The sequence below is a fragment of the Pseudorca crassidens genome, chromosome 8 (assembly GCF_039906515.1).
Source record: "Pseudorca crassidens isolate mPseCra1 chromosome 8, mPseCra1.hap1, whole genome shotgun sequence".
Classification (NCBI taxonomy): domain Eukaryota; kingdom Metazoa; phylum Chordata; class Mammalia; order Artiodactyla; family Delphinidae; genus Pseudorca; species Pseudorca crassidens.
Window position 1 is genome coordinate 83,760,136 of NC_090303.1, and position 22,707 is coordinate 83,782,842.

At 44.3% G+C, this 22,707-nt stretch overlaps 2 protein-coding genes and 1 long non-coding RNA gene across 3 annotated transcripts in view; 2 read left to right on the forward strand and 1 right to left on the reverse strand.

Annotated features, from left to right (window-relative positions):
- LOC137229276 (uncharacterized) lies at window positions 1-20,360 on the reverse strand. Its single transcript, XR_010945617.1, has 3 exons — window positions 20,258-20,360; window positions 19,876-19,952; window positions 1-297 (listed from the first exon to the last, which is right to left on the reverse strand). It is a non-coding gene; the product is annotated as an uncharacterized lncRNA (long non-coding RNA).
- The window catches only part of GARIN1A (golgi associated RAB2 interactor 1A), a 26,805-nt gene continuing 23,521 nt past the window's right edge, over window positions 19,424-22,707 (forward strand). The window contains 1 exon segment of the mRNA XM_067746927.1: window positions 19,424-19,804. The gene's annotated coding sequence lies outside the window, so the exon portion shown is untranslated.
- On the forward strand, window positions 20,428-22,608 carry HILPDA (hypoxia inducible lipid droplet associated). Its single transcript, XM_067746928.1, is given in 3 exon segments — window positions 20,428-20,592; window positions 21,669-21,893; window positions 21,896-22,608. Coding segments are annotated over 2 exon segments (189 nt in total). The 5' UTR covers window positions 20,428-20,592; window positions 21,669-21,736; the 3' UTR covers window positions 21,928-22,608.

The window sequence follows — 22,707 nt, forward strand, 5'->3', positions numbered from 1 at the left end:
TCCCCCAGAGCCACAAGCCAAGAGGCAACGTAGATGTCTCCATGTTGGCTTCCTACAATCAGTCTGTTATTTGTTTTATGTTGCCACGCCGCTTGCGGGATCTGAGTTCCCCAACCAGGGACTGAAGCCGGGCCATGGCAGTGAAAGCCTGGAATCCTAACCACTAGGCCAACAGAGAACTTGATATTTGGTTTTTTAATCATAGAGTATAGATTCTTCCCCTCCCATTTGTCCTTGTAACTTACCATTGTCTAATCTAGAGTTGCTTTCTGGAGGCACGAAAAATCTCAGCTGAGTCTGAAAAGATAAATAAGGGTTCATCAGATAAAGGAAGAATAGGTCATTTCAAGTATTGAGACGAGCACAGGCAAGGCTCAGAGGCTTCCCAGGACATGTTCTGTGGAATAATATGTGGCTCTGTGTAAAGGAATCTAGGTCCCGGCTGAGGCACTATGGCATAAGAGCGTAGCACATGAACTCATGGGCTATACTGCCTGGGTTTGAATTCCAGCTCTATTACTTATTAGCAAGTTACTTAAGTTCTTTGTGCCTCATCTATAAAATAGAATCATAGTAATAATACCCAGCTCCTGTTGTTGTTGGGATGATTAAATAAGTTGATACATGGAGAGAACTTAGAACAGTGATGGTGCATAGTAGGTGTTTCATAAATGTTAGATGTTACTATTCCCAATTCATATGTAAGCTTTGGAGCAGCCCATCTTTTTCTTTCACCATTCAACCCAAGTACACCCTATACAAGAAACTCTTTGATTAATCTGAAATGCCTATCTGTTGCATACTACCCAAATGCACTTCATTTCTGGATATCAACATTTTAACAAACTCATTCTCTAACACTATCCTGGGGACTTGGTCACATCAATAGAGAAGGAAGTTTACTACAGGAAATCAAGGAGCTGTCTTGTGACACAATGACTCAGTTATACATTCAACATTCTGACAGCAAGTATTTATTGAGCACTTATTATGTGCCAGGCATCATGTTTCACATGCCTTCCCCTAGAGCCCCACACAGGAGAATTAGGTGGAGGGTGATTGATTTAAGAGTCTCAGAAAGATCAACCTTTGTCTCCAATCTTTCTCCTCCTAACTGCTTGAAAGATTTAGACTGATTTCACTTCTTCAAACCCTTCTTAAGGTGATGCATTCTGGTGGGTCAAAGTTCTAGGCTACCTAGAGAGGTCATACATTAGATATTTAATAGCAGTGAGATGACCACTATCTGAATAACTCATTTTCTGGAGCAAATGGATCCATAAAGGGCTTTGGTGGGGCTGTGAACACTGGAAATCACGTGTTTGTCAATTTGTGCATTTTTCCCTAGGAGTTCTATGTCAGAAAACATAAGAATTAGATAATAGGACAATCTTCCCAATACAAAACACCTAAAACATAGCAAAGATTCTTTTACATGCATAGCAGAGCTTGAAGAAAAAAAAAAGTGGGGGGGGGAATCTATAGGGGCAAAAGACAAACAAACATACAAAGCAAAGAACAAAACATGTGCTGTTGTAGGTGTTGTCAGTGAAGCTGTGGCTGTCCTGAGCGTGCTGACCAATCCTGATAACCGAAACCTGGAGTACAGCAGGGCCCTCAAGGCTATGCTTTCCAGGAAGGGTGGGCCAGGAGAAATCTGGCCACCAGCAAAGGGAGGGGTCAGTGATAGGTGTTTGTCTCTACCTGCATTCTTGACTTGAATAAACAGTTTCCAGTGAGACTTTGCGCTTCCGGTGAATTTGAGAGTAAAATGTATACTACACGTGGTCTGGGAAGACACAAGAGGGAACATTAACAAAAATTGGAAATGGATTGGTGGTTCTTTGAAGGAGCTTTGTATAAAGCTTCTCTGGAGGAGTTCCCCCTCACCCCAGGCTACATAGGATTCCCACACAAAAAGTTTGGACAAGCAGAGCTCAAATTAAAAAAAAAAAAAAAAAAAAAAAAAAGCTAGGGAATTCCCTGGAGGTCCAGTGGTTAGGACTACGAGCTCAGGGTTCAATCCCTGGCTGGGGAACTAAGATCCCGCACAAGCTGCAAGGCGCAGCCAAAAGAAAAACAAAAAAAATCTAAAAAAACATAGAAAAAATCTCTATGAACAAATGTCAGCAGACCCAATAAATAGCTGCATAAGAGGCTTTCCAGCTCTGATAATAGAATTATTAGGTACAGAGTAAAAAAAAAACCAAAACTTTTTTTTAATGTTTAAGAAAACTAAGAAGAAACTGAAAACATGAGAAAAGGACCATATGCTACCAAAAAAAGATGAAGGTTTGAAGAACAAATCAAATGGAACATCTAAAAATGAAAGCCATAATAGTCACAATTAAAAACTAAACGGGCAAGTTAAACAGAAGATTTAGATAGAATGGAAGACAAAATTGGTGAACTAAAAAAAAAAAACTAAAAAATTACACAGAATGTAGTAGAGAGAGACAGAAATATGGAAAATAAGGAAAAATTAAGGGACATGATGATCACAATGAGTAGGACTAATATTCATTGAATTGGCATTCTATAAGGAGAAAATGGAATAAAAAGAGGCCAAGAAGTCTTCCCTGGTGGCGCAGTGGTTGAGAGTCCGCCTGCCGATGCAGGGGACACGGGTTTGTGCCCCGGTCCGGGAAGATCCCACATGCCGCGGAGAGGCTGGGCCCGTGAGCCATGGCCGCTGAGCCTGCGCATCCGGAGCCTGTGCTCCGCAACGGGAGAGGCCACAACAGTGAGAGGTCCGTGTACAGCAAAAAAAAAAAAAAAAAAAAAAAAAACTGTTGACAAGAATATGGAGAAACCCTTATACATTGCTAGTGGGGTTGTAAAATGATGCAGCCACTTTGGAAAACAGTTTGGCAGTTCCAGGAAATAGTAAATATAGAGTTACCACTCCTAGTTATACACTCAAGAGAATTGAAAACATATGTCCATATAAAAGCCTGTACACAATATTCATATCAGCATCATTCATAACAGCCAAAGAGTGGAAATAACCCAAATGTCTATCAACTGATGAATGAATGAGCAAAATGTTGTATATCCATAAAATGGAATATTATTTGGACATTAAAAGAAATGAAATTCTAATTTTTAAAAATTGTGAATCACTACATTGTACACTGGTAACTTATATAATATTGTACATCAACTATACTTCAGTTAAAAATGATATGAAATTCTGATACATGCTATAGCATGGATGAACCTTGAAGACATTATGCTAAATAAAAGAAGCCAGACACAAAAGATCACCAACTGCAGGATTCATTCATATGAAATATCCAGAATAATATTCCTTTGAATAGAATTTTTAAATTACACCTTTGCAAATCTATGTACCTATACATCTTTATCTATAGATATCTATATATCCATAGATATCTAGGTTTTGGGGGAAGGTTGCACAAGAGACTGTTGAAAGTGGTTGCCTTTGGAGATGGAAGATTCATGGATAGAGCATAGAGATGGGTTGGAAACCTTGTTTTTATTACTGAGGTACAACAACATACAATTAAATTCACCCTTTTAAAGTATACATTTGCTGGGTCATATAGTAACTCTTTTTTTTAATTTTTTATTTTGTATTGGAGTATAGTTAAAAATGTTGTCTTAGTTTCAGATGTACAGCAACTGTGTTTAATTTCTTGAGGAACTAGCAAACTTTTTTCCAAAGAAGCAACATCACTTACATTCCCACCAGCAGTTTATGAAGGTTCCTATTTCTCCAAATCCTTTTCAACACTTGCTATCCTCTTTTTTATTTTGTTTTGTTTTGTTTTGTTTTGTTATTGCCTCTGGGTCTGAAGGTCTATGAGAAGTGGCATAAATCTTGCTTTTATTTTATTTGTATTATAGGGTCTGTGATCTTTGTGTAGGGGTCACAAGGTTAGAAAAAAAATTTGCTCTCTGTTCACCCTTTAGAATTAGGAAATCAGCCTTATCCACACTAAAAATTTCCCCAGGGCTATTTTTAATATTTCAAAAACCCTGATATAGGACTTCCCTGGTGGCACAGTGGTTAAGAATCCGCCTGCCAATGCAGGTGACACGTGTTTGATCCCTGGTCCGGGAAGATCCCACATGCCATGGAGCAACTAAGCCTATGTGCCACAACTACTGAGCCTGCGCTCTAGAGCCTGCAAGCCACAACTACTGAGCCTGCATGCCACAACTACTGAGGCTGTGTGCCACAACTACTGAAGCCCACACGCCTAGAGCCCGTGCTCTGCAACAAGAGAAGCCACCACAATGAGAAGCCCACACACCGCAACGAAAAGTAGCCCCCGCTGGTCACAACTAGAGAAAGCCCGCGTGCAGCAACAAAGACCCAAAGCAGCCAAAAATAAATAAATAAATAAATAAAATTTTTTTTAAATTTAAAAAAAAGAGAAAAGAAAGTGCTTTGACAACTAACAGTCCTCTGCATATGTAAGGGATGATTACAATTCATTAATTTTCCAAACATGTATTGTGCTCTTCAGTGGAACAAGTAATTTAAATTTCTGCCCTCAAAGAACTTATAATTCAAGCTTTTACTTGATTTAAAGTTACTTTTCTCAACAAGGCAGTGCAGGAAGGGATACGAGGCCACGTGTATAATTGAGGCTATCTGAGTTTAGTGTGGAAAACTCAAATCTCATTTGATCAAGTGTGGCAGTGGGAGTTGAATCAGGGTATTAGATCCCTGGGGGTAGAATGGGGCAGGCACCCTGTCTTGTTCATTGCTGCGTCCCCAGCACCCAGTACAGTCTCAGGCACATAACATAAGGATAATAATAACAAAATATAACTAACATCAGTTGAGCACATCAGTGCCAAACACTGTACCAAATGCTTTGTCTGCATAAATTTCATTTATTCTTCAAAACGTGGGACTTCCCTGGCGGTCCAGTGCTTAAGACTCCGTACTCCCAACACAGGGGGCACAGGTTCAATCCCTGGGTGGGGAACTAAGTTCCCACATGCCACATGGTGCAGCCTAAAAAAAAAGAAAAACAAAAAAAACCCAGTCTTATTGGAGTAGGCAGCATTAATCCCACTGAGAGAAAACTGAGCCTCAGAACGATTAAGGAGCTTGTCCAACGTCACCTAGTCACTGAGTAGTGGAGCTGAGTTTCAACTCACGTCCAGTTTTCCTGGAGGCCACTGCTCTTAACCCTGAAACACCCACATGAGAAATCCAGTCCTGTTGTATCTCTTCGTGGAGGCACAGTGAGGACAGCAGGCTGGTGGAGCTTGGCGGTACTCACCTCCGAGATGCCCCACCAGCTCCCCCAGCTCTGATTCTACTGCCCCGAGCTACCATCTGTCATGTTTTGGATCCCCAAATGGACTTTCGTACAGAGGAAAGAAAGCACTCCTCACTGTGATTTAATAAATGGAAATCAGTCAATAAGTATTTTAATGTCAATTTCATGTGAGTTTTACTAATATTGAGTTATAATAACTAACTTTATATTTTAAGTTAATGTTCCAAAATTTTATTAATGATATAAGTGAGCTATATATAAATTTAAGTGATAAACCTTAAAGAAAATCAGAGCCTTATCAACTAAAAGTATGCCTATACTATTAAACTTCTAGATCTATAAGTTGAATAACTGGGGTAGGAGGGAGGTAGAGTCCTAAAGGCAAGTAGTTTAGTCTCCAAAATGCTTCACCCAATGCTTATTCGTAGTGACATTTAATAAATAGTTGTTGAATAAATGTGTGTAAAAAGGAGGAAATAATCATAAACAAAATTAAAAGCAAATAGATGGGGAAATATTTTCATAAATACAATAAGAAAGGGCTCAATATATGAAGAAGGGCTCAAATATATCAAGAACTTGGAAAACTGATACAAAAAATATGAAATCTTTAATAGAAAAATGAAAACACCAAATAAATGAAGAATGAACGAATGGTTGGCTTGGAGCTACTGGAGAGATGCCTCTCCTGGAAGTCAGCACCTTAATTTTGCAAGAGAGCATTGGGGACCATATGACGACAAGCGGACTTCAGGAATGTGAGAAGAGGGAAGTAATCAGAAAATGCATGGAGTTTAACAGGGGAGCTGGGTTAGACCTCTTTCAGACAAGCCAGAGAGAGCAGGAGAGGGGTTGCTCTGGGGACTGACTGGGTGATCAGATGTCCCAAGTTGGAGAAAGCAGCCAGAAAAATCAGAGGTATTTGGAAGCAGGAATGTGGCTTTACTGGGAAGAGGTTGGAGGGTGAGCTCACCCTCTGGGGACGAAATTCAACTCTAGCAGGTGGACAGCAGTCTTTGGGAGAGTGCTTGGGGAGGGGCAGGGCCAGCTCTGTCCTGCCCTGACAGGTCACAGGAGCCCAGCCTTGGGAGCAGGGTGAGTCGGAACGTGGGCTCTGATGATAGTAGCAACATGTCTGGCATGTGAAAATGTCTTTTCCTTGTGAGAAACCAGGTGAAGCGATGTGACTCAGGGGCTTAGCAAGTGCAGGACTGGTTACTGGGCTTGCTTCCAGGCCCTAGTCTTGTCCCCAGATCCTGTAATGACTTTGACTTCATGCCCTTCCCATTAGGGGTCTCATAGCTGAGAACTCATCCCCAGGAGATAAGGGTGACTTTCACAGTGCACACCCTTTGTGGGAAAGGGGCTGTTCAGGTGTGCTGGCCTCTGGAGCTTGGGGGACTTCCCTCCTTTCCTGGCTTGGAAGAAGTAAGGGAGCTTCAGGCAGCCCATGTCCACTATTTACCAGGTGATTCACTAATCCAACTAAAGAACCTCAACTTCCTGCAGTGATGAGCCCAGCACATAGTTTCAGGTACACAGATCACCAATAGTCACATGTCCCTTGACTAAGTGACCTGCACAAGGAGGCTGTGAAAGCTACATGCCCAGGCACTCCGGGCATCAGGAGTCACACTGACAATGAGAACATCCACAGGCCTGGAGCCACTGACAGTACAAAGGTTCCTAGTGTGCACATGCTTGCCCTGAAGCACACACACCCATCTTGGTGTGCACACTCAGAGCCCCCTGAGCTCTACATCCCCCTACACACCAAGCTCATTCTTTTGGGTAGCCCCCATTTTGAGGAAGTGCCAAAGCTGCTTGGTTCTTTTGCTGTGAAAGGAGATTCTCCACAACCCTCTGCTCTTCTTTCTTCTTGACTTCTCCCTGTTTAGCAGAGAGAGAAGAGGCAGGGGACAGCTATGAATTCATTCCAGAAGGCTGAGAATGGGAGGCTGCCAGGACCTCATAAAAGCACTGAGTTATAGAATCTAATCAGCTGGAAGGAACATTACAGAGCTCGGTCCATTTGTTTTACTGGTGAGGACCCTGAGGCTGAAAGGAGAAAGAGACTGGCCCATTGCTCTGGGCTGGGAAGGGCTGAGCCTGAGTTTGGTGACGTGCGTGCGTGGGACGGGCAGAGAGGGTACAGGTTCAGTCTAGCTAAAGGGTTTGGTGAGCTCAGGGGGCTTACTGATCTTCAGTGCTTGCACGTGATAGGAGACTGATCAACTGATAACCACTGAGCATCTGGTTTGCACAAGGCGTAGACTAAGGAGATAATACACCTTTAAGTCTTAAAATAACTCTTCCTCTCAAAGTGATTACAATCTAACAGTGGAGAGAAGTGAATAAGCAAAATGTTTGTGATAATTTTTAGGAACAGTACAAGAGGTTCTCTAGACGGAACATGCTTATCAATTGAGAGGCATAAACAGTGAATGCTATGACATCAGGAAGCAATACTTGAATATGCAAAAGAACCACTGGTGGTGGTCTGGGGAGGTTTCCAGGGCCAAAGAAGAGAGCTGGGAGCCTAAGATACTGAGTAGTTTTAGTTGCCTTTCCGGATCCGTCAGGCCAGTGGGTTGGTGGGGGCAGGCTCAGGAGGGACCGGGCCATCCTGGTTGAGGGGAATGCAGGGGCAGATTCTGGCTGGACAGTGTTTCCCCACGGCAGCTTCTGCCCTTCTTGGCTGGGATAAGAGGCAGCAGGGCAGCCTGCATCTTCACTAGCCGACTTGGAACAGAGCCAAGGAGTTAGTCAGCTGGCAGTAGAAATGGCTGGGCATCTGTGTCTGGGGGAAAGGTGCCAGCCAGCCAGGAAGAGGAAGAATGCGCCCATGTGTGCACATATATGTCAATACAGGGCATGTGTGTGTAGCCACACCCAGAAGAGGGGGAAGTGTTATTGTAACTATGAATGAAAACAGCACAGAAATCAGGAGAACCCCATTGCCTCCCAAGTTCTCTATCCCAACGGCCAGCTCCCTGATAAGATGGCAGGACACCTGCCACCCCCTGTGGCTCCTGCTGCCACTTGCCAGGTGGCATGAAGCTCACTCCATGCCTGGCTTGGTCACAGCTGGCCTGGGCTCCCCTGCTCTCAGAGAGCCCACCTTGATTGCAAGACAAGAGGACAGGAGGGGGAAAGACTTCGTCTTAACGCTTAATAATTTTATGATTCCATGAAGGAAGGAGAGAGCAGAGTGTCAACACACAGATTTATCCCAAACTCTTGGATGGACATAATTTGGTAGATAGCACAGAAAGAGAAAACACTTTTAAATACATGTTTTGAGTGAGTTTCCCCTTTGATGCTTACTACCTACAGAAGAGAAGACTAGACCGTCCACAAGCTTTTACTGAGATGAGGAAACAGGGTTTCTTCACCCCAAATCCTTCCTAAGCTTTTTCATTAACATTTTTTCAAAACATTCATTGATTTTTTTCTTATTATTATACAATATATGCTTATAGTAGAAAATTGGAAACTATAGGAAACTATGAAATGAATCCATAATCTACCATCCACCCACTTTAAGAACTTCCACAGGCCCTCAACATGCCTATCATATGATGCCCCCATCACATTAAAATACACCCACATCCCACATTGATGGTTATCGAGATGAGTTGAAATTGTCTAGTTGAGATAATGTCATATTTTGGAGACTTTTGATTAAATGTTTTTTCATTTTAATTTTGCCTTTTTTTAATTTAATTTTTTTTTTTTTGGTACATGGGCCTCTCACCGCTGTGGCCTCTCCCATTGTGGGGCACAGGCTCCAGACGCGTAGGCCCAGCGGCCATGGCTCACGGGCCCAGCCGCTCCGCGGCACGTGGGATCTTCCCGGACTGGGGCATGAACCCGCGTCCCCTGCATCGGCAGGCGGACTCTCAACCACTGCGCCACCAGGGAAGCCCCTCTGGAGAGTTTTTATCATAAATGGGCGTTGAATTTTGTCAAAGGCTTTTTCTGCATCTATTGAGATGATCATATGGTTTTTATTCTTCATTTTGTTAATATGGTGTATCACATTGATTGATTTGCGTATATTGAAGAATCCTTGCATCCCTGGGATAAATCCCACTTGATCGTGGTGTATGACCCTTTTAATGTGCTGTTGGATTCTGTTTGCTAGTATTTTGTTGAGGATTTTTGCATCTATGTTCATCAGTGATATTGGTCTGTAATTTTCTTTTTTTGTAGTATCTTTGTCTGGTTTTGGTATCAGGGTGATGGTGGCCTCGTAGAATGAGTTTGGGAGTGTCCTCTCCTCTGCAATTTTTTGGAAGAGTTTAAGAAGGATGGGTGTTAGCTCTTCTCTAAATGTTTGATAGAATTCACCTGTGAAGCCATCTGGTCCTGGACTTTTGTTTGTTGGAAGATTTTTAATCACAGTTTCAATTTCATTACTTGTGATTGGTCTGTTCATATTTTCTATTTCTTCCTGGTTCAGTCTTGGAAGGTTATACCTTTCTAAGAATTTGTCCATTTCTTCCAAGTTGTCCATTTTATCGGCATAGAGTTGCTTGTAGTAGTCTCTTATGATGCTTTGTATTTCTGCAGTGTCCATTGTACCTTCTCCGTTTTCATTTCTAATTTTGTTGATTTGAGCCCTCTCCCTCTTTTCAGTTATTTATTTATTTATTTATTTATTTATTGGCTGCATTGGATCTTCGTTGCTGTGTGCGGGCTTTCTCTAGTTGTGGCAAGCGTGGGCTACTCCTTGTTGCGGTGTGCAGGCTTCTCATTACAGTGGTTTCTCTTTGCTGTGGAGCACAGGCTCTAGGCACACAGGCTGCAGTAGTTGTGGCTCGCGGGCTCTAGAGCACAGGCTCAGTAGTTGTGGTGCACAGGCTTAGCTGCTCTGTGGCATGTGGGATCTTCCTGGACCAGGGATCGAACCCATGTCCCCTGCATCGGCAGGCGGATTCTTAACCACTGCGCCACTAGTGAAGTCCCTAAAGTCTATTTTACCTGATATGAATATTGCTACTCCAGCTTTCCTTTGATTTTCATTTGCATGGAATATCTTTTTCCATCCCCTCACTTTCAGTCTGTATGTGTCCCTAGGTATGAAGTGGGTCTCTTGTAGACAGCATATATATTGGTCTTGTTTTTGTATTCATTCAGCAAGCCTGTGTCTTTTGGTTGGAGCATTTAATCCATTCACATTTAAGGTAATTATTGATACGTATGTTCCTATTACCATTTTCTTAATTGTTTTGGGTTTGTATTTTTAGGTCCTTTTCTTCTCTTGTGTTTCCCACTTAGAGAAGTTCCTTTAGCATTTGTTGTAGAGCTGGTTTGGTGGTGCTGAATTCTCTTAGCTTTCACTTATCTGTAAAGCTTTTGATTTCTCCATCAAATCTGAATGAGGGGCTTCCCTGGTGGCGCAGTGGTTGAGAGTCTGCCTGCCGATGCAGGGGACACGGGTTCGTGCCCCAGTCCGGGAAGATCCCACATGCCGCAGAGCAGCTGGGCCTGTAAGCCATGGCCGCTGGGCCTGCACATCTGGAGCCTGTGCTCCGCAACAGGAGAGGCCACAACAGTGAGAGGCCTGCGTACCGCTAAAAAAAAAAAAAAAAAAATCTGAATGAGACCCTTGCCAGGTAGAGTAATCTTGGTTGTAGGTTCTTCCCTTTCATCACCTTAAATATATCGTGCCACTCCCTTCTGGCTTGAAGAGTTTCTGCTGAGAAATCAGCTGTTAAGCTTATGGGAGTTCCCTTGTATGTTATTTGTCGTTTTTCCCTTGTTGCTTTTAATAATTTTTCTTTGTCTTTAATTTTTGTCAACTTGATTACTATGTATCTCGGCATATTTCTCCTCGGTTTTATCCTGCCTGGGACTGTCGGCGCTTCCTGGACTTGAGTGGCTATTTCCTTTCCCATGTTAGGGAAGTTTTCGACTATAATCTCTTCAAATATTTTCTCAGGTCCTTTCTCTCTCTTCTGCTTCTGGGACCCCTATAATGCGAATGTTTTTGCGTTAGTGTTGTCCCAGAAGTCTCTTAGGCTGTCTTCATTTCTTTTCATTCTTTTTTCTTTATTCTGTTCCGCAGCAGTGAATTCCACCATTCTGTCTTCCAGGTCACTTATCCATTCTTCTGCCTCAGTTATTCTGCTGTTGATTCTTTCTAGTGTATTTTTCATTTCAGTTATTGTATTGTTCATCTCTGTTTGTTTGTTCTTTAATTCTTCTAGTTCTTTTTTAAACATTTCTTGCATCTTCTCGATCTTTGCCTCCATTCTTTTTCTGAGGTCCTGGATCATCTTCACTATCATTATTCTGAATTCTTTTTCTGGAAGGTTGCCTATCTCCACTTCATTTAGTTGTTTTTCTGGGGTTTTATCATGTTCCTTCATCTGGTAAATAGTTCTCTGCCTTTTCATTTTGTCTATCTTTCTGTGAATGTGGTTTTCGTTCCACAGGCTGCAGGACTGTAGTTCTTCTTGCTTCTGCTGTCTGCCCCCTGGTAGATGAGGCTATCTAAGAGCTTGTGCAAGCTTCCTTGCACAAGGAAGGGAGGGACTGGTGGTGGGTAGAGCTGGGTGTTGCTCTGGTGGGCAGAGTTCAGTAAAACTTTAATCTGCTTGTCTGCTGATGGGTGGGGCTGAGTTCCCTCCCTATTTGTTGTTTGGCTTGAGGCGATCTGACACTGGAGGCTACAGACTCTTTGGTGGGGCTAATGGCAGACTCCGGGAGGGCTCACGCCAAGGAGTACTTCTGTGAGGTTCTGCTGCCAGTGTCCTTGCCCCTTGTCCTTGCAGTGAGCCACAGCCACCCCCCAGCCTCTGCAGGAGGCCCTCCAACACTAGTTTGTAGGTCTGGTTCAGTCTCCAATGGGGTCACTGCTCCTTCCCCCGGGTCCTGATGCACACACCACTTTGTGTGTGCCCTCCAAGAATGGAGTCTCTGTTTCCCCTAGCCCTGTCAAAATCTTGCAATCAAATCCCACTAGCCTTCAAAGTCTGATTCTCTGGGAATTCCTCCTCCCGTTGCCGGACCCCCAGGTTGGGAAGCCTGATGTGGGGCTCAGAACCTTCACTCCAGTGGGTGGACTTTTGTGGTATAAGTGTTCTCCAATTTGTGAGTCACCCATCCAGTGGTTATGGCATTTGATTTTATTGTGATTGCACCCCTCCTACTGTCTCATCGTGGCTTCTCCTTTGTCTTTGGATGTGGGGTATCTTTTTTGGTGAGTTCCAGTGTCTTCCTGTCCATGATTGTTCAGCAGTTAGTTGTGATTCTGGTGCTCTCACAAGAGGGAGTGAGCTCATGTCCTTCTACTCCACCATCTTCAACCAATTTTCACATCTGAAATATTTTTGAGAGTTGTTGTAAAGTCTATAGGCCGCAGGCACTGTGCCTGTTGTGACTAATGGATACAAGGCCCTGCTTAGTGAAAAATACTGTTAGTGTTAATATTTAAGAGTATATCCTATCAGTCTCTCAACATATATAAATTTTTCACTGTTAACTTATATGGCCCATATAGTTTTACTTATTTGTTTGTTTGTTTATTTATTTATTTTTTGGGCAGCGTTGGGTCTTCATTGTTCTGTGCAGGCTTTCTCTAGTTGGGGCAAGCAGGGGCTACTCTACCTTGCAGTGTGCAGGCTTCTCACTGCAGTGGCTTCTCTTGTTGCGAAGCATGGGCTCTAGGTGCGCAGGCTTAAGTAGTTGTGGCACGTGGGCTCAGTAGCTGTGGCACACAGGCTTAGCTGCTCCGCGGTATGTGGGATCTTGCCACACCAGGGATTGAACCAGCATCCCTGCATTGCCAGGCGGATTCTTAACCACTGCACCACCAGGGAAGTCCTATAGTTTTATTCATTTGTTTATTTAATAAATTCTATTTATTATTTATTTTTGGCTGCATTGGGTCTTCATTGCTGTGCGCGGGCTTTCTCTAGTTGTGGCAAGTGGGGGCTACTCTTCGTTGTAGTGCGCAGGCTTCTCACTGTGGTGGCTTCTCTTGTTGAGGAGCATGGGCTCTAGGCATGCGGGCTTCAGTAGTTGTGGCTCACGGGCTCAGTAGTTGCGGCTCATGGGCTTCAGAGTGCAGGCTCAGTAGTTGTGCGCTTGGGCTTAGTTGCTCCGTGGCATGTGGGATCTTCCCAGACCAGGGCTTGAACTCGCATCCCCTGCATTGACAGGTGGATTCTTAACCACTGCACCACCAGGGAAGCCCTGTAGTTTTAAATACAATTTTTCCTACTGTGAATGGTTCATCCAGCATTTCCCAAATGGAGATTGGGGACAGAGGTCTATTGTGCCTTTAGGACTCTCCCTCTCTCTCTCTCTCTCTCTCTCTAACACACACACATACACACACACTATGCAGGCTGCAGCCTCTGAGTGCAGGTTCTAGAACCACAAACCTGTGAGGCAGAAAGACGTAGAGATAGCTCATTTCCCTTAGTCCTGCATTTCACAGAAGAGGAAACTGAGGCCTGGTGAAGTGACTTGCCTCAGGTCAGTGGGTAGTCAGTGCCAGAAGCTGACTCCGAATTGAGATCCCTGGCCTAGATAGGGGTGAAGAAGCCACTGTTTGCCTCGGGTGCCCTCTGCCCATGCTTTAGGGCTGGCTCTCCCCTCCATGGGCACCCTGCTCTGGTGCTCTGCACTGCCATAGCCCTCCCATGTCCTCCCACTTCCCACAGCTCCCAGGGCTCTTGCCCTGATTTCCCCATCCAAACTCACTCGGCTATTTTCCCCTCATTGCGTATGTGTCATTGTCACAATGTTGCATAAGCAATTAATTTACAAAATGTTAGTAAGTTAAAATTTTTCTTCTAATGGTGTAAATAACAGTTGCATATGGGAGAAAATTTGAGGAAAAAAAGAAGCCCATAACCATATCACCCAGAAATGATCATTGTTAAAATGTTGTTGCACAATAAATACAAATAAATACAACCAATCATTGAGCAGCTGTTCTTTTTTTTAAAATGTCAAATATCTGATATACAAAAATTATTATTCATTCATTCATTCAATATTTATTGAACACCTACTATAGGCCAGACACTGCTCTGGGTTTAGGTATATATTAACTGACAAAATTGTCCAAGTCCTTGTCCTCAAGGAGCTACCTTCTAGTGAGGGAAGATAGACAATTAACTAGGAAATATAAAATAGGTTTGGTGGTGTTGAGTACTATGAAGAATAAATGAAGCAGAGTCAGGGAGATGGAGAGGGTGAGGAGTGTTGTTTTGTGTAGGGTGATTAGGAAGCCCTCTCTGAGAAATGACATTTGACGGGGTCCAGAAGGGAGGGAGAGAGTGAGTCCATGCATTCAACAGATATACATCAAATGATGTTTTAGACACTGAGTATACAGCAGAAAATAAGACAGACTTTCCACCCTGGGCCATGGTCCTTCTCTTTACTGCAAGACACCTGCTCTATTCTACCCAATGGCTTGAAGACTGAATTGTTCAGGAAGGGAAGGTTGAAGAAAAGCCACACTTAACATTTTAATACAGACTTCAAAGGTCTAAAATTAATCAGTATCTACCTTCCTCTTACAGAAGACATGCTCAACTTTCTCTGCTCACCAGTTCTATCTTAAACCTTTACCATTTTTTTTTGTTAGTTCATCTTGCTGGTTTTATTTTGCCAAAGTAATCATTATCATTAAAAATGGTTTTAGGGGGCTTCCCTGGTGGCACAGTGGTTGAGAGTCCACCTGCCGATGCAGGGGATGCGGGTTCGTGCCCCGGTCTGGGAGGATCCCACAAGCCGCGGAGCGTCTAGGCCCGTGAGCCATGGCCGCTGAGCCTGTGTGTCCAGAGCCTGTGCTCTGCAACGGGAGAGACCACAACAGTGAGAGGCCCGCGTACCGGAAAAAAAAAAAAAAAAAGGTTTTAAATAGTCATTATTTGTTTAGATTTATTCATATGTTTTCTAAATGACTACTCACATTTTCTTGCATCTATTTCCTTCTAATGTTCAGTTTTCTTCTTACATACATGCTTCAAAAGTTTCCCTAATAAGGGTCTATAGCAAATTCCCTGGTGGTCCAGTGGTTAGGACTCTGTTTCCCTGTGAAGGCACGAACTAAGATTCCACAAGATGTGTGGCGTGCCCAAAATAAATAAATAAATAAAAAAAATTTAAAGGCTCTATAATGGTTAATTCTGTTTTTGTTTGTCATCTGAAGATATCTTTTTTTTTTTTTTTTGGGGTGCGGGCCTCTCACTGTTGTGTCCTCTCCCGTTGCGGAGCACAGGCTCCGGACGCGCAGGCTTAGCGGCCATGGCTCACGGGCCCAGCCACTCCACGGCATGTGGGATCTTCCCGGACCGGGGCGGGAACCCGCGTCCCCTGCATCGACAGGCGGACTCTCAATCACTGCGCCACCAGGGAAGCCCTGAAGATATCTTTTTAAATAATTTTATACAATTTAAAAGTTACTTTCTGAGAATAGATACATGCATATGTATGGCTGAGTCCCTTTGCCTGTGCACCTGAAACTATCACAACATTGTTAATAGGCTATACTCCAATATAAAATAAAAAGCTAAAAAAAAAGGTACTTTCCATTTACAGTTATTGCAAAATATTGACTATATTCCCCGTATTGTACAATACGTCCTTGAGCCTGTCTAACACCCAGCAGTTTGTACCTCCCACTCCCCCACCCCTATACTGCACACACACCCCCACCACTGGTAACCACTAGTTTGTTCTCTGTATCTGAGTCTGTGAAGATGTCGTTAATTTGTCCTTCTTTTTAAAGAATAACACCTATTATTCAGATATAATTCACATGCCAAAATTCACCATTTTAAAGTGTGCAATTCAGTGGTTTACAGAGTTGTGCAACCATCACCACTGTCTAATTTTAGAACATTTTCATCATCCCCAAAAAGCTGTCACTCCCCATTCCCCTCTCCCTCCAGTCCCTGGCAACCACTAACCTACTTTCTGTTTCTATGGACTTGCCTATTCTGGACATTTCCTGTATATGGAATCATGCAATACGTGCCCTTTTGTGTCTGACTTCTTCACGTAGCATAACATTTTCAAGGTTCCTCCATATTGTAGCATGTATTAATACTTCATTTTTTATGGCTAAGTAATATTCCATTGTACCCCATTTTATTTACCCATTCATCAGTTGATGTACATTTGGGTTACTTCCATTTTTTAACTATTATGAATAATGCTGCTATGGACACTTGTGTACAGGTTTTTGTGTAAACCCATGTCTTCAATTCTCTTGGGTATATACTTAGCAGTGGAATTGATGGCTCATACGGTAACTCTATGTTTAACTTTTTGAGGATCCGTCAAATTGTTTTCAGCAGCCGCTGCACCATTTTACATTCCCAAGAGCAACGTATAAGCGTCCCATTTTCTCCACATCCTCATCAACACTTGTAATTTTATTTTCTGCCATCCTAGTGGGTAGGAGGTGGTATCTCATTTTGTACATCCTACCTTGTGAGTTTGTTTTAACACAAACTGTAGCATATACACTTGCTTTATCCATTGAATTTTGTGGAAATCATTTTCATATGTGCAAAACTACTTATTCTTTTTTGCTGGCTTCATGGTAACCCATTGTATGAATATGCAATTCTGCTACTGGTCATAGACTTAACCAGTCCCCTACTGATAAGCTCGCTGTTCTATTTTTTCCCCCCAATCTTTTGTTATTACAGAAAGTTCTGCAATGGCTGCCTCATATTCTATTCTTCACATGCAGGAGTTGCCTGTAATGATCATTCCTAGAAGTGGAATTCTAGATTAAAGGGCATGTGCATTCTTTTATTTTTGTAGGTATTGCGAAATTGATTTCCATAGAGAGTGTACCAATTTATACTCATCAGCAATGTGGACACATGTTCTTTAAATGGACCCAGGAGCATAAGATCAAATTTCTGAAGCTAATGTATTCTTAGTATGTACTCCTGTGTTAGCCAACTATTGAATCACTTCTTTTGAGGGGCTTGGGGATAAGGATACACCTCACATGGAGCTTTCCTTGGTTAGCAGTTTCCAAGGAGGAGGTAGACCCTGAAGCGGGTTTGCCTTGGAGCTCTATCCACCCTTCTTTGGTGGAACAGTGGGGACTCCCTGAAGATGCTGGGCAAGATAATCATTTGTTCATTTATTCCTTTTATCAACAAATATTTATTGAAAGTCTCCAACATGGTGCTAGGTGCTAGGATGGAATGAAAACAAAATTAGACCAGATACTCCTTGCAGTGACTCAGGTTCTTGAAGGGTAGCAGACATTAACACAACTAAGAGTAAGGTAACAAACAGTGAGTGAAATGTATATCATGCTACTTGAGCCTGTAGCAAGGGTCTGAGGGTCAGCAAAGTGTTCCCAGAGGAAACATGTTTGAATTGAGATATGAAGGATGAATAAGAGACTAGCTAGAGGGAAGTCTCTTTTTCTTTTGGTGGAAAAAGCATGGTTAACACATAAAGAAAGGAGGTAATAATACCTACCTCATAGGGTTGTTATGAAAATTAACTTAAATAATTTATGTGCTGTATTTAGCAAAATGCTTAGCATGTCTGTTACTAGGAGAATGTTTATTTTGTTTCCACTGTTCCATTCAGTCATGAGGAATAGTAAAATTCCAGATCCCCAAGCAAAGCACTGCCACCCTAACTATGTTCTTACTTCATTTTTCTCAACCAGCCAGTTCTCTCTCTTCCTTCATTTTTGGGCTCCCAAGCACTGCAGTACATCTATAACAGTCCACCTTAGAAGCTAATGAGATTAATAACTACCACTTATCTTGTCCTAATCTACACTAAGTACTTTACATCCATTATTTAAGCTAATCTTCATAACAATCTTAGTAGGTAAGAACTATTACTACTCCCATTTTATAAATGAAGAAACCGAGGCAAGAAGAGCCCAAGGACAATACTTAGCAAATTGCAGAGCAGGGTTCAAACTCAAGTCTGACTAATTTCTAACCACTACCCTACCATGACTTGGGTTGCTAGTTATCTTTCTTAGGTCTTGTTTACCCAACCAGGTGACAAGCGTATTTTAGGATAAGAACCCGCCTTTATACATTTTAGTAAAGCAAGAGCTAATATTTATTAATCATCTACTATGTGACACATACTTTACATGCATTATTTCAAATCCTCACAACAACTCTGTTTTATATATTATTTCCCCCATTTTACAGATTAGGAGACTAAGGCTCAAAGGGATTAATTAACTTGGCCAAGGTGGTGGAGACAGGACAAGAATTTTGATATAGGTACCTACCCAGAGATGATGGTCAGTAGCATTTGTAGTTCATAGATGAGAAAGCACTGGGCTATATTCATCCAAACTCTGGTTGTTTCCATCTGGCGTGATGTTTAGACCATGGCAGTGAATATGGGGTAGGGAATTGCTGGAGAGGTGCCCATCTCTTCCTTTGAGTTATGTGAAAATAAAATTTTAGAGCTCCCAATAAGTAGAGCCCAAAGGGTTATTGTGGAATTCCTGTTTTCACTCACTGAACATAGTCTACTGTGAGCAAAGTCCCTCACTGGGAGTTTTGCAGTAGAGGATACAGATAATTTTAACACATACACAATGTTTTCTATGTGCCAGGCACCATTCTCAGTGCTTTATGTCGATTAATTCATTTAATTTCCAGGTGAGGACGGTTATTATCCCATATAACAACTGAAGAAACTAAAGTACCTAAAGGTTAAAGGTTTCACCCAAGGCCTCTAACTAGCAAGGGTGGGGGACACCGGGTAATGTGATTTCAGAGCTGGAGCCTCTCCTAAATAACAGTGCAAGAGGAGAGCCACTGAGTCCAGTGAAAAAAGGAGACGAAACTCTAGTACAATGAAGAGCCAAAAATTCCTTTGGGCTGAGTAGAAAAGTTAATTTCAAAGTGCCTGCCTGCCTGCCTGCACGTCTCCATCTGCAACGTTCTCCCTTCCTGGCAGCCTTTCCAGCCCCTCCTCCTCTGACAGCGGACTGAGCCAGGAAAGTAGGTTAAAGGTCGCAGCTGGGATTTGGCTCTTCCTGACTCGTTTAGTCCCTTTTCCGCAGAGCACGCGGAGCCCGCAGAGACGAGGGAGCTCCTGGATTGTCACTCGTCCAGTCCAGGCACGCGGAACCGACAGTCCTAGCACTCAGTGGACCTGCTAGAGTCACCAGCCCCCGAGCTTTGGCCCTCTCCCCTCCTCCTCCCCAGGAGGAAGGCAATGAAACCACCGACAGCCTTCCGCGTGGACGTTCCTCCCCAGGGGCCTCCCCACTCCCAGCGTGTCCCCAGCACTCTATTTCCCGAGATCCGCCATTGGGTGCTCTCACGACAGAACATCGACATTTCTTGGGCTGGGAGGGTGGTGCTTAATATGACTTCCCAGCACCCAAATGGGCATAAAGTTGGACTGTGACCTCCTAGCTCTTTGGTTCAATCGCAAAGCATCCTCAAACTTCATTTAGTGGCCACATTTTAGACGAGGAAACTGAGACTCTGCGTGCAAAGGGACTCACTCAGCCACATGCAATTAAGCGCAGACACCAGGGCCAGGTGAGTGTTTCACATTTTCTTAATGTGACAAACTCATAGAAAACGGAATTTATGTTGTAAAAAGTTCTCACCATTCCAGAGATATCAATGGCAAATTAAACCTCAGGACTTGGAGGCTGAGGGGGTGGCGTCTGGAATCCTGGTACCTCTAGGAAATGAAACAAAGTCAGCTTTTCAGTCCCTGGAATGGAGAAAACTGGGAGCAGAGGGTAGGGTGGGGGTCTGAGGCCCTCTGACAGTCTGTGCTTTGTTGAAATCTCTGGTGAAGAACCCATCCCCCCGCCGCCCGGACTTCATCCCATGCAATATGCGGGCCCTTGGATTGGGGCGTCTCAGGTGTATTTTCTACCGACTTGGTATGAGGGAAAAATGAGCTTTCTGATTCCTTCCAAAGTTTCCTGCAGCACGAAAAGGCAGTCGAAGTTAACCCACACGCCTTGTCCCATTGCCCACCTCAATGACTCAGAGCCGCAGGACGTGCGTTTCTCGAAACAGCCCAGACCACAAGCGCAAAGAACCGCCCCGGACCCCAGACCGCCCTCGCCTAGGGGCGGGGCGACGGTCTTGCGTGAGTCAGCGCTCCAGTGCGCGTGCGCGAGCTTTGGGCCGCACCGCGGCTATAAGTGCGTGGTGTGCATCCTGTTCCGCGCTTTGCTGCGGGCTGAGCTTTTGTCTTCGGAGAGGCTCTTGGGTTGTCATCTCGCGCTGCTGGTTGGCCGACTTTCCTTCCGACTCCGCACTACCAGATATTACAGCGAGCGGGCCACTCACGGCCCTTCCTCCTGGAGGTGAGCGGCCCTGTGGGCTTCCCGGCTGCCCGCCCCCATCCCCTAGGCTGCTTGCGCCGCGCGCCTCCTGGCAATCCCCGCCTGGGACTACGCTGCCGGGAGCGTCCCCCATCGCTTCGCCGCCACCCAGGGCCCCACTCAGCCGCCCAGCCCTGCTTTCTCGCTAGCGTTGGGTTAGGCCCCCATGCCGTGCTCTCCCAGAGCACCCTTAGCATCTCCTTACTGTCACAGCCCTTGGCGGGTTGTTGTAGTAACTGCCTGTTTTCTTGCCTGTCGCCCCTGGACTGTAAGGCGCGTGAGGGCCGGGTTCGTGTCTGCAGGGCCTCCTCCGGTAGCCTTAGTACCTTCCAAGGTGCCTCACACGTTGTGGATATTCAAGGTGTACTTGTTAAGTAGGTGAACTTGATAGATCTGACTCCCTTAGAATTATTTTGACTTTCAAAAAGTTTATGGTTGGGCTTCCCTGGTGGCGCAGTGGTTGAGAGTCTGCCTGCTGATGCTGAGAGTCTGACGGGTTCGTGCCCCGGTCCGGGAGGATCCCACATAATGCCGAGCGGCTGGGCCCGTGAGCCATGGCCGCTGAGTCTGCGCGTCCGGAGCCTGTGCTCCGCAACGGGAGAAGCCACAACAGTGAGAGGCCCGCTACCGCAAAAAAAAAAAAAAAAGTTTATGGTTAACTCGAACCTGACTGAGGTGTGAGGGAGACTTCAAGGCAGGTTGCTTTTGCTTTGTCAAGGGCGTCTTCTTATATTCCCACCTCCGCCCACCCTCACCAAAACCTTGCTTCAGGAAGGTTTCTGGTCCGTGGACTGTGGAACAGGGGTTGTGCATACCCGACAGGAAAAGTAAAAGTTGTTTACTTTAAGGGAAGTAAAAGTCTTAAGGAATGCTCTTGAATTAGTCCAAGAGGCAAGACTAGTTCCCCAGCCATGGAGTTTACGGTGTAAATATACTTGGAGATTCTGCTATGGTCCTTGTCCCCCTGGCTGGCTGGGCCTCCTGCTTAGCTCCAGGGTCAAGGTCAGAGGCACGCATATCCCAAAAGGCTGGAGATTAACGTCGCTCTCTTTCCTCAGGATCCAGAGGCCTTCCAGAAGCAGAAGGCAGCTCTACTGCTCTACAGAGGAGTGGGATCCTTTGAGCCATGAAGCATATGTTGAACCTCTATCTCCTAGGTGTGGTGCTGACCCTGCTCTCCATCTTCGTTAGACTGATGGAGTCCCTGGGGGTCTTACTGGAGAGCCCATCTCCTGGGAGCTCCTGGACCACCAGAGGTCAACTAGCCAACACAGAGTCCCCAACAGCTTTCCAGACCATCCATCCAGAGGGGTGTGATAAGACCTCCCTCCACCAGCTGTAACCTTGGAACATTGGCCTAAATACGTCCAGCTGTACCAGTTCCTGGGTAGGCAAGCTCAGCATCAGTGTTATCAGGGAACTAACTCTTACTAGGCCCTTGAAGGGCCTCTCCACCTGCATACTCGTTGCTCTGGATAAAGCCTATTTAATACACTGATGTGAGTGGGTCGCCTGTGGCTGTGGAATGGAGTGATCTCACTCTTCTCCCCAGTCCGCCATATGCTTTGCTGTCCTTGGCAGCATGGCTCTGTCTTCTCTTCGATGGGGACTTGTGCTGCAACTTCAGCTGTTGGGAGATCGTGTTATTTTCAACCCTACTTTCTAAGCATCTGCTAAGAGTTCCTTTGGGCTTGGGTGTCTTATGGTCAGTTTATTTGGTGTTCAGTTTCTCTTCCATGAGAGCTCCTCTCTGTGTGGATAACAGTTGAAGAGGTGTGTGGGTTGGCTATAGGAAGGGGGAAGGGGGAGTATTCTATGTCCCGTTCTCATTGTTTTACATTTTTAAGTCATTCCTCCAACATAGCGTATATGTATGTGTGTACTGGTCTGAAGAGGGCAGTGGGATGACAGCGCCTGCTCAGGACGTGGGCATTTTGGCCACCGTGTGGCTTAAATAAATTTTTCTAATGAAATAAAGTTGAATGTATATTTCTACAATGTGTCTTGTTGACTTCTGCCCTTGAAATTAGTGGTAGGGAAGGGTCTTAATTCGCAGATCTGAGGTTTCACATCTTAAAACTTTGGAGCAGGAAAGTA